We start from the raw sequence: 12,171 nt of genomic DNA, 5'->3' as shown, positions 1-12,171 counted from the left end.
GACTTGAATCTGGTTTGGAATAGCTTTTTAATTGGATCTAATTTGGCCTTTAGGTTTGATTTTGAGCTCGGATGTTTTAATTGAGATGGATTCTAAATGAACTTGTTTTTATATTTCGTTTTATTTAGAGTGTCGTGAAATACTTTTTTACAATCAGTTGGTGCTGTGTAATAAGCAACCTAATGTTTCTAAACGCCAATAATGACAGGGGACTAAAGTATGAAAACTGAAATAACTTAATATTTATTAACATTCCACCGGTACAGAGTACTTCAAACAGGCAGCCTGATACCTTTCTGTCCCACTTGCTTGTTTCAGCCCCTGTATTACCGGCGCTGATGGGAGCTACACCCATTACACGCCGTGTTTCAGCGGGCGGTGAGGAAGCTGCTGCCGCTGCTGCAGCTCTGTGAGACAGAAAGAGCAACGCAGCGAAACACACGGCAGGCTGCTAGCTCAGAGGGCGGCATGGCGGGGCCACAGGACTTCCACTGTCACAGGAAAACGTGGATTAATATACTATTAGGAATATTTCAGATACTTCTACCATACGTTCAACACGGAGGGGCTCAGCTGCAAGGTTTGTTCTCGCCTTTATTTTAGGCTTTTTCGGGGGTGGAACAATAACACAACCGTTGATGGGAGAGTGAAAAAATGAAGTTAGCTACCTGACTGCGTTACGATTAAATATGGTAGATAAGCTTAACTGTCCCACCACAAAGGTAGTCTGTTTATACTATTACATCTAAGTAGTGTTTTAGGGCTATTCTTCGCCGCTTAATGTTGTTTTGTTCATCCGCATTAGAGTATTTATTCCAAGTTCGTTAGCTTGTGAGCTAACCTGCTAAACAAGCAGCTAGCAAACAGCCTTTGTCAACTTCCCGACCTGGACTCGTTTCCTGGCTTGTGTGTTCGCTTGTCATTCACGCCAATTTCAGACTTTATTTCCAACAATTCAATTCAGTTTAATTATATAGCGCCAGTTCATGACATAATTCATCTGAAGGCAATATACTTGAGAAGCATCCAATTCTAATTCACGTTATCCGGATTTAAATCCAGTTTTATTTGATCCTAGTCCGTACAATTCAGATACAGGTCGAGTCACGATCCTTTGTATTCTGACCTATTATAATGCAGAACTATTAGGATCAGTAGAGCATACAGTGCCAATTATTTTTTTTTAAAAGTTTACCTGAAAACACCAGACGATTGCACCAAATTTAAATACACTGGACCATGTATACTTTCTATGAAAAATGTAAACAAAGACTTGAAACAAAGTTGAGTTTTGCAGTCTTTGCTGATAATGCATGGATAGATAGTTAAAAATTAACAGTAAAAGTGGATGACAATAGTTGGTTGGTATGTCCTCCACCAGCATCCTGTAGAGAGAGATCATGATAGCATGAGGTGTCCTAACTACACATTTGATCAAAAAGGGGAACTTTTAATCCAGGTCCTTAAAGTAGAATGGATGTCTTCTTGATGGACTGAAAACTGGTAGCTTGTTCTGCAGAAGAAGAGTCTAACCATAAGTTCAGGCTGTCATTCTACTTTTAAATTCTCCAAAAAGCCAGAAACCAGGCTCGCTACACAGTTTGTATTTCAGTTTGCCGCCCATTTTTATACTGTTTTCCAGATTTTTTTCACTTGAGTTTCTGGATATTTCAGTAAAATACACTTCAAATCATGAAGCAAGATGAGGCTTCAGTTATTTCCAATTTGGCTGCGCTGTAAATATGTACATGCTTGAACACTGGGATGCATTTTTGGAGTGTCTTTGCGATCCATTGTTGTCATCAAGCATATTAGTAATTTGATTTATATAAAGTACATCATGTATACAAATACAAATCATGTCATTCACCATGCAAATATCCCCATGACTGTTTGTTATTTTCTAAATTTGGTTAACCCCTCAACAGAAATGTTCATTTTTTACTGTTCAGAAGATTTTATTTGTGAAAGTCAAGCTCTTTCGCATCGCAAACATCAGAGATGCTGCAAGTAAAATAAATGTAAGGTGTGATGGGACTAATCAAAGATAAAATATAATTTACATATAAATCATAGTGTAAAAAAAAATCTTTGCATTCTGAAAAATTCACTTTTTAGGGTTTTGGAAAATAAAATATAGAGTATAGTCTGAAATATCAAACATTTCTCCATATGCAATTATCTTTTTTCCATGCCTGTCTAGACTTGGACAGGCATGTCCAAATTCCATACTTTTTCAGACCTTAACAAGTAAACCTCAAGTCTGATAGCAAAATGCCCTGGTGGGATAACGCAATACTACAATTTATATAATACCGCCCTGAACTTGATATTTAAAAGCCTGAATATTAGACGAAGAATCTTTATAAACAAGTGGAAATTAGAGGAAATAGGATTTCTCTCATTAAACCGCTAACTACAGCATTGTTGTCTTTTTGTTTTATACCTCCTAAAAATAAAGAATTGCACGAGTCCAGCCCGCAATGTAATATTACTAGTTTCTAGTAGTTCGTCTGCAAAGTCTGCTGCTTATATCTGATACAGTGTCTATTTTCTGCACATCGCTAAATGTTCAGCAGTTAATTTGATTTCATCTTGTGTCCACAAAGCGCTGAGTCAGATGTCCACCAGCGTGGTCGAAGTCTGGCAGCCAGAGGAGGCAGACCCATTTGTCCCGCTTCAGGTATTCACACTTTCTGTCTTGGGTGTGGATGGATGGAGGAGGAACTAAAAGGATGCAAATTTTGTACCGTGTTCACCAAATACCAGGTTTCAAACGCAGCCAGATGAATGACATTTTGTGGTTATGAGAGCAGCAACACTTTGCCAAGGATATAGGATATTTTTAATGCATTTGAATCCAAATCTGTTATCAGAATTGTCACCCCTAAAGAAAATTGAATGTGAATTGAGGGTTTAGTTAATGCACGCTAAAAGCATATTGGAAGTGTTAATGTAAAGGCTTCTTAGCTGTTTGTTTCTTACTTTGCATTCGTTTCTGTACATTCATTTTGTTCTGTTTGTCTCTATCTTGAATGATTTTGTATTATGTTTGCAGCAGTTTTTTGTTTTTTTTTAAATCATTTTCTGGTAGGCAATGGTGATGATATAATTCTGGAGAACAGTGAGTAAACACAGTGGCAGTTTAGTGTTTACAGATAACCTGTCATGAGGCCATCACCTGATGTTTTGTGCTACCTGAGTACTGTGTGCTGCATGTTCTGCAGGACTCTTATTAAGAGACAGTGCTGGTAATTGCAACAAGAAAAAAAAGAAAGGCTTTAGTACAAGATTTGTGATTTTAGTAGATCAACAAAAGATGAATACTGTGGAAAAACAATACCGCAAATCATGCAGTCTGCAAAGAAGTGCACCATATATGTTTTTCCTTAGTGGTCTATATGCTGCAATAATTACCACATTTGGGCCAGTTTAAGGAGCTGCATAATCTTATGATGACATTTCTAGTCACTTGTGGAGTAGTTGGTATGGTTGGGTGTCATATTTAACAATGAATAGAGTGACTATCATTTTCACAGGCTGTGTTAAACAGAGCATAGCATTTGTGTCTTCATACACTAGTGTTGCTGGTAGTCAGCTGTGCAGGTAGCATAGACTGTGCTCAGTTAGGTGGCAGTGCAAGAGCTACTGTGTCATACAGGTCATAAACAGGACTCTGCAGAGCTTGAGTGCTTTAGGGGGTAATTCAGTTGTTTGATGCAGGTGTGTTGGACTTGGAAAACATCCATAAGACACTCGCCCTCGAGGACTGGAGTTTGACACCACTGGTATAATTAAAAAGGTTCTTTAGTTTTCTCTTAGTTTACTTTAATTCTCAAATCTCAAACACATCTTTTCCACTTTTGCGTGCAAGTTTCACCTGATGGCCAGCTGCATAATCTTTTGTTCTTCTGTGCTTGCTTGCAGGGGAAAATATATCTTCCTTCTTTCTTTTCTTCCATTAATATACCAGCCTTAAAATGTGCTGGGGGGGCATTGTTGGATACCACAGTACAGCAGTTAGAACATTTCCAGCTGCAGCGTGTGACTTCTTTCATGTTCTCTAAAGGAGTATGTGGGCTTTTAAAGAAGAAGTGTGTTCCCAGTGCATAATTCAGTTACTGTATATTAGTTTGAAAATAACTTTTGTCTCTCGGTGTTATCATTAGGTCAGCTCTCTAAAAGGTATGCTTTGAATTTTGAGTTACATTATTGGATTATCCCTTAAATTCATTATTCTGTTAAAGTAATTTAATATTTTATTGTGGAGGACGGGCAATGAGATTAGGTGTAAGTCAGTACTATAACAACCTTGTGAAAATGCAATCGTTTCATGGTGTAACTGTATTTATTTAGCAATAGTAGTTGTTATTGCACAGAATATACATTTTTTCAGTTCTTTATAGAGTAACGCTAGTATAAGAAGCTGCTGTTAGAGGGTTAAGGAGTTGGACTCTCTGCTCTAGAGCTAGCCTGCAGTCAACTGCTTAACAGTTTTATAACAGTGTTAACATTGTAAGGGTAATGGGTGACACTATTTTAGCTTCCATACCATGTATGACTGTATTAGCAACTGGAAGTAGTTCCAAATCATCAAATTTTTCTTTCTGGAGAGCAACAGAATAATGTAGGAGTCTTCTTTCAGCCTCCTGTCCCAGCAGTGCGGAGCAACAAGCAGTGGAGGCACAGCACTGCATTACTATTTGCTCTGTAGTGCTGGAAAAAACTCCAGTCACTTCAGCACTTTTCCTGGCAACTCAAGAATGGTGTGATGGAAAATGTTAGCAACATTGTAACTTTTATAAACACAGCTAACCGACCCTGTAGAAAGTAAGTGATGCTCCATGCCGGGTAGTGCCTCTATCATGTAATGGAAAATCGCCAACAGAATGCCATATTGTATCGTATGCTATTTAAACCAGTTTTACAAGGTTTGAATTTTGTCACTTTATTGAGGGTATTTTGTGTGTGATTTCACAGAATCCCACTGATTTAGCAACCGAAATGTGGCAAATTACAACACTGTACATTTTCACGGGTTCCGTTTAATAATGCTAGCCATTATAAACAGCAAGACAGAAACATCTTTGCTCCACAGATGTACTGATCAGGCTTTTCCAGAGGTTTGTCTCGACAGATTCTGATTTTAAAAAAAAAAGGTTTTATGTATCATTTCTTTTACTTGACTGTAATACATTAAAAATATGTGCTGCAGGATTCTTAATGAAAGTTTTAAATACAATGAAAAATAAAGGATTTCCTGGGTTTTGATGCAGTTTATGCTTAAGGAAAAAGTTTATTTTGGGTGTGTGGCGCTGATGGTGTAGGGGTTAAGCGTGCCACCATGTACAGAGGCTACAGTTCTCGAAGCGGCTGTCCCGGGTTCAAGTCCCGGACCCGGCGACATTTACCGAATGTCTCCCCCTCTCTCTACCCCCTTTCCTGTCTACCTACTGTCCAAAATAAAAGCCACTAGTGCCAAAAAAATATCTTTAAAAAAAAAAAGTTTATTTTGGTATTTGACCTGCTTATCACCAGTCAGATATTATCACGGGGAAACTGGCCTATTCTGATGTCTGGCTGATTGATTGGTTGATTCTTCTCCACTTTGCACAACAACAGAAGGCTTGGCACGCTTTTTCCTCTGTGTGCAAGACCATAAGCTATTGCTGCATGTCTGAGGTGCAGCTCAGTATGGAGGGCATGCTTTGTTTTTGCTGTTGTGATATTTCTGCTTAAGAAGCACCTCAGCATCCTGCACCACAGATGATCAATATCTGGGACCAGTGAGAGGGAGTGCAATGGGCTCCTCATTGTTGTCGGCGAGCGTTGCTATGGCTTTGTTGGTGAAGCTAGCAAGGTCTAAGTGAAGTAACATAAGGTGGAAGACAAGTTGTGTCCTGTTGCTGTAACTTTGAGGAAACATTAAAGCTGTTGGTTCATGTACAAACCTGGGTTAGTGAACGAAACTGTTCTTCTTTACGACTGTTGCTCAACTGTAGAGATTCCTTTCTCTTTATTATCATACCCACATAACAGAATAAAACAGTTAATTTCTTTTCAAGTTGGAATTATTTTGTTGTTATATCAAGAATTTCGATTCAGATTAAGACGACTTAATTCATTCCAATGGGCAATTAATGCTCAGTTTACCAGTTTATACATTCAGCTCTAACATGCAACCCTTAACCAAAACTATTAATTGAACTAAAACATAGTATAAGTACAACAGAATGTAAATACAAAAACCTTATTTATTTCAAATAGATTCATGGATTATCAAACCCTGATATGTGATTCACAAAGAGTGAAAATATTACATTTTAGTGTGGAAACCGAAATACCATGCCCTGTTGAAAACATGGCTTTTTATTGCGTAATCCTGACAACCCAGTTCTGACTAGTGGAGCAGTCTTGGCCAGAAAGGCTTCAACAAAAACAGCGATTTAAAGCCAATTCAACACATTTATTGTCTCTCCACAACAGGGGATTATGAGCCCATCGGAAGTACTTCATGTTTTGGTCTGAAAATTGTAGGTTTTATGTTTCTGCTCTTAATTAAACAAAATATTCTCCACCTTTTGCTTGGTCATTGTTTAGAGCGTATGTATTTTGAATTGCCCTTCTTGCTTTAATGTGTTTCTATTTTGGTTTTGATACTAAACTTTACTTTGCTGACTAGAGCTGATTTCTCTTTTTTTGTGAACCTGCTTGAGAACGTTTGTACGCAGTTACAAAGTTGTGGCTTTGATCTGTATGACCTCTGGTCATGACCTCTGGTCTGAATTAAAGCTGCACAATATATCGCAATCATATTGGGGATATTGTCATCATGCGATACCAGCGTGTGCAATATTCATACTGCAAAAGGCTGTTTGGAGTGCAGTAATTGTTGGTTATTATATATTCCAGGTGTCATAATAGTGCTTTTTACATGCCAGTGTAATGTTAAGCCAGTTGAACACTCTCACGGAGTTTCAAAGCAGCAGATGCTCACACAGGATACACATGACACGGCCCAAAATGCTAAAGGTCACAGAGTGTTGGAAGCACTGATGAGAAGAAGAGAAAAGAAGAAAATGGACATAAATTGTAACCGATATCATTATTACAATAATTACCAGTATTCTTACTATCTCCTGAGTTTCTAAAATCGTAACACCCTGTACTGAATGCCTCTGGGTCTAAAATAATAAACACTTTAGTTATGTTTTTCTGGTTAAGATAATCAGTGAATTTGTAGTTGGGTTTTATTGTATTCCTGTAACAGCCTGACTTGCCTTGAAAATAATTAATTAAATTGATTTTACCAACATTATGACAAATCTAACATTTTCCTAATATTGTGCAGCCATATGTCAGACGAATAGAAAAGATGGTTATGTGTGTTTTTATACAGTGTGAGTATCTCGTTTCAGCTGTGTTTGGAAGGCCACGCCAAGGCGTGCTCAGACTGAAGTACCAGTAGTTTAGCTAATATTTACGAGCAAAGTAACATAATACTACACTACAGAGGAGTAGTAACGCTCGATTTTATTTAACCACGTTGAACTGACTTTATGATTTGATTAGCAGTTCTGGATTCATTCGTTTAAGCTGCATGTACATTTTATTTTTTTATTCCATGAGGAGGTTGTCAGCGCTTGCATTATGTGCTAATGCACAAATATCCTAGAGCCGACTAACCTGTTTCTACGAGTGATGGAAAATAAATTACTTCACAGTATAACTTCAGTAAATAACTGTTGTTTTCCTTTAATTTACAGGTGGTAGAGGAGCGAAGAAAAGATGGGCTTCCACTAGAAGATGGGTAAGTGTTCCTGGAAGAGAACACACTAGACTCTTCAGAAAAGTCCTCCTTTGCTTAAATTAGTGCTCTGCACACTCTTGGCTTTTCTCTGGATGAGCTTCATGAGGTGGTCACCTGAAATGGTTTTTCAAGAGTCTGGAAGGAGTTCCCAGAGGTAGAGATAAAAATAGAGATGAACCATTGAATGAAAAGGAGTGTCCAAACCTTTGACTGGTAGTGTAACTTGTTTCTAATGCATTACACAGCAGCAAGATACTTTGAATTATTAAGAGCAGCTAAATCGCATCTAAATTGAGCCGTTCAAAAAACGCATGGGAAGTTTTCTTGCATTCTTAAATTGATAGTGATTTATCTCCAGTTATCTGAAGTAAAGATGGAGATTAGATCAAGCAGAGGGGAGAGTGGAAGAACTGTGAGTTGTGCTTCTGTGCAACTTCATTTTCTACAGCAATAAAAATTTGTAAAATGAGAAGAAATATAGTATTGGTGTAGAGATGAGGAGACATTTTTGTTTGTTTGTGGGCACAAATGATGTGTGGTTCCAGTTTAAAAACCCTTTAAAAGTCTTCCCCAGTATGCGGGCTGCTGTTTATGTTAGTCAGAGAGGGGGTGTGTGATGGAGAGGGTTTGGGGGCGTGCGTTCCAGAACCAGATTCCTGACTAATTTTAGAACTCCTTGAAAAAAGAAAAGGAGGTCTGTCTTTCCCTCATGTTTTTTTTTTTTGCTCCCTCAGAAAATAGATGTTATAATCAGAATATCAGCAGTTTGTCTTGTTTAGCAAATAGTAGTTGGGAAATAGTCATCATGACATCTGGTTGTTTATTATAAATATTTCCATCTTTTGTTGCTTCTCTTTGTGTTTCTAGGAAGATTAATAAGATGAAAAAGTAATGAGAGTAAAGAGTGCCTTTCATGTAGAGTAAGAGGTTATGGAAAGTTTTGCCCTGACATTATATTCAATGTGTGCTGGTTTCAAATGGAGCGTTTTCATATATTTATTTAGTAATTTTGTTTTAAAAGGTCACATCTACAGTAGTAAGAAGTATGTAAGAAGTATAATGAATAAATAAAGTTACCATTCACCCTTTAAGGGTACGTTTTATCCCAAGTAGACCACATAAGTTGTTTTACCAGACAGAGCTAATTTAAAGAACAAACTTGTCTGACAAGCGTTCTGATTTCATGATAAAATGTATTTGGTTTGTGTGCATCAGCTGAATAGTGTGAGAAAATGTCTCATTTTGAAACCAGGTGAGGTGTGAGGTAAATGCTGTTTGTCAGTATTGGTTAATCTAAAAAGAAACAGAGCTGTGGACTTGGAGGCATCCTGTGTGTTGGTTATCAGGCACTTACCAGGCCTGCCATCACCCTCTCCCAGCCTAAAGAGCCAATCAACGAGCACATACAGAGGTTAATGACATTTCCATCTGTGCTAATCCGCAAAATGTCTTACCCTGTCTTCTTGTGTGTTTGGCTCTTTTTGACTTTTGATTTGTAGTTTTTTTTTTTTTTTTTTGAAACAACGCTCTGTTAGGTTGATTTTGTCACATTGTGTTTGTTTCTCATGCAAACGTTTTTGTGAATAACAGCCGAGCTTAATTCTTCTTTTCTTAACTTCTCCCCTGAACCACAGATAAGGTCACTGCTAACACTAACTTTGTTTGACTTGCATCCCAGGGATCAAATGGCACCGAACACAAGTTGTTATTTTTGTACTGAGCAGTGGTCAGAACCTGTGTGCTAGAATACAGTGCAACACTTGTTGGTAGGATGGAGGATTTTTATTTTTTTCCAAAGGAAATATGCTGGGTTTCTCACATCTAAAGTAGGACCATTTAGATTGCCTGACAGAACAGAGTACACTAAGTCTGGGTGTTAAAATAACTTAGTTTAACATTTACAGTAAACATTTGCATGAATGTTTCGCAAAATTATTCATTCTCCTCGATCCCAGTTTATCAAGCTAAAACAAGAAACCTCAATACATTTTATTGGTATGGTATTGCACTTTGCAGCTCAACCTCAGTCAGATTGGATGGAGAGCTTTTGTGAACCTCACCTTTTGAAGTTTTTCCATAGATTCTTAGTTGGATTTAGGTCTGGACTTTGACTGGGCCATTCTGCCCTGTATTTAGCTGCACCCACCGTCCTATCAACTGTAACCCTCTTCCCTGTCCCTGTTGAAGGAAAGCATCCCCGCAGCATGATACAGTCACCCCCAGGTTTCACAGTGTTGATGGCGTATTCAGGGGTATTTGCATTGTTTTGCATGTAGGCCAGAACAATTTATTTAGGACTCATTTGACTAGAGCACCTTCTTCCACATGCTTGCTGCATCAACTCCATGGCTTTTCGCAAAGTCCAGAGAAAATTCCTGTCATTTGGGCAGTTTTTATTACTATTCCTTAATAAAGGCCAGATTTAGAGAATGCACAAGTATATAAGTTCTTCAACTTGAGCTGTGGATCTTAGCAGCTCCTCCAGAGTTACCATGGTTGTTTCTTGCCTTACCTTTCAGTTTAGTTGAACGGCCACCCACTGCTAGGTTGCAGTTGTGCCATACTACTTCCATCTTTGGTTACTTCTGAATGCAGTTGGTTGCACTGGATTTTATTTAGTGGTGTCCGATTAAAGGAGGCCATGGTAGAAATGGTGGCTAATGTTAGAAAAGTTCAAGGGGTGTTGATACTTTTCACGACCCTGTATTGCTGACCATCTGAGAGTTTTGTGTTTAAATGATAAATGGTTATATACAGTTAAAATTCCTGATTTGATACAGCACTAAATGTTTTATTACCTTTACTCACACTCACTCACCTTTCACATTTGACCCCTCATTTGCTTGTCTACACAGTTTATGTATCTGAGAAACAGCATTTTAAGTTATCCTGCTTGGCGAGTTATGAATTAACAAGCTTTTTACAGCTATAGATTGTCAGAGTTAGCAATCCTTACCTAAATACAGTAGACTGTTCCCTCATCTTCAGTCTGTTCCACCCTGTTAGCACATGTCTAACCTTAAGCCTTAAAAGGCATTTTTGTTTTCATATATATATATATTTTACAGCTGAATATTTCCAGTCTTAAGTTTTTTGCACACTTGCTTAAAAACTGATCTTAGTGGAGGGATTCTCTGTTATTAAACAGTCTGAATCAAAGGTTTTTGTATCTGCAACCTCAAACTGAAAACCTGCAGAGTGGCTGCAACATCATGTCAGTCACTTCAGCTAGTGTAGTCCTGATCTATGATAACTGACCCCACAGCAGCGTAGGAAGCTGTGGCTTGTGGACTAAATTGTTATGAGAAAAATAACAGTTACTGTTGTCCTCGCTGTAACTGCTGTGTTTTGGTTTTTGAAAAACAGTTTTTGCTTGTTGGTTTGTTCTTTTCTAGAGTAGTTTATCTTTTACCTGGTCATTTCCTTTTCTGATGAGGCCACTAATGCTGTTAGCTTAATATAAAAGTCCGCTGGTTTAGTTGCATTTTAGCTTCGGCCCATTTATTTCTACATTTTTAGTCTAGCTTCAGTGAGAATTGTTTCTGTCTTTAACTTTGACACTTTTTACACACTGCACACAGTGCATTTAACTTCTGCTTTTAACCATCTCTCTGATTCCACTTTTAAATGGCTGTAGACGCTATTTTTAGGAGTTGCAGTGCAGTAGTAGAATAAAACTCCTCGTAGTCGAATGTAGTTCCTGATCCCGGTGTCATTGTCAGCTGGTTTATTGGGCTGGATAAAATGGGAAAGCGTAAACCGTAGAACTTCCACTTTTTTGTGCCGGTGAGCCGCCGTGTTTGTTGACAGAGGTGCACAGTGACGTGTCAGCTGCTGCTTTCCAGCTTAACCTCACCCGTTTCTATAGGAGGTAACACAAAAGGCAGCAAAAGTGTAGATTATTAAAATGCTTTTAATGTGAACTTTAAAAAAAAAAACACAAAAAAATAGCAACACATCATAAATAAACTGAGCTTGGACAATTACTACAGAGTTATCCTGCAGAGTACTAATAATAGGAAGCAACCAGTTTCATTTCTGGTTCTGGTTGTGAATTACAGGTTGACCCATACTAAGTAATCCAACAGTACCTAAGAAAATGTCATGCTCTAAATGGACCTTAGGAATGAATGGTTGTTTGTCTTGTGTGTGTCCGTGTTGCCATGTGATGGACCGGTGGTGAACTGTCTAAGACCACTGAAGTCGGGCACCAACCCCGCTACCACCCTCCAAGGATAGGCAGGTATAGAATCTAGATGGATTAAATATACAGAAATATTGCCCAAGGCCTCACTACTTTTTATGTCCCATTGGTTGTGTCTTGGTATATTTTGTGCATCACAGATCAGTCTGTGACGATG

The 12,171-nt window shown here is 38.2% G+C and overlaps 1 protein-coding gene across 4 annotated transcripts in view; it reads left to right on the top strand.

Moving 5' to 3' along the window:
- The first annotated feature begins 350 nt into the window (after positions 1 to 350).
- The window catches only part of tmem131l (transmembrane 131 like), a 36,875-nt gene continuing 25,054 nt past the window's right edge, over positions 351 to 12,171 (top strand). For 2 of the 4 annotated variants that reach the window (XM_047366083.1, XM_047366084.1), the window contains exons 1-3: positions 352 to 580; positions 2,610 to 2,683; positions 7,767 to 7,810. In XM_047366083.1, the coding sequence (XP_047222039.1) occupies positions 469 to 580; positions 2,610 to 2,683; positions 7,767 to 7,810 (230 nt within the window). In that variant the 5' untranslated portion in view covers positions 352 to 468. Of the gene's footprint in view, positions 581 to 2,609; positions 2,684 to 7,766; positions 7,811 to 12,171 lie in introns of all 4 variants that reach the window. The other 2 variants (XM_047366085.1, XM_047366082.1) reach the window with 2 other exon arrangements.

The sequence above is a fragment of the Girardinichthys multiradiatus genome, chromosome 5 (genome assembly GCF_021462225.1).
Source record: "Girardinichthys multiradiatus isolate DD_20200921_A chromosome 5, DD_fGirMul_XY1, whole genome shotgun sequence".
Classification (NCBI taxonomy): domain Eukaryota; kingdom Metazoa; phylum Chordata; class Actinopteri; order Cyprinodontiformes; family Goodeidae; genus Girardinichthys; species Girardinichthys multiradiatus.
Note: the sequence above shows the minus strand (reverse complement) of the source record. Positions and strands in the feature narration are given on the sequence as shown.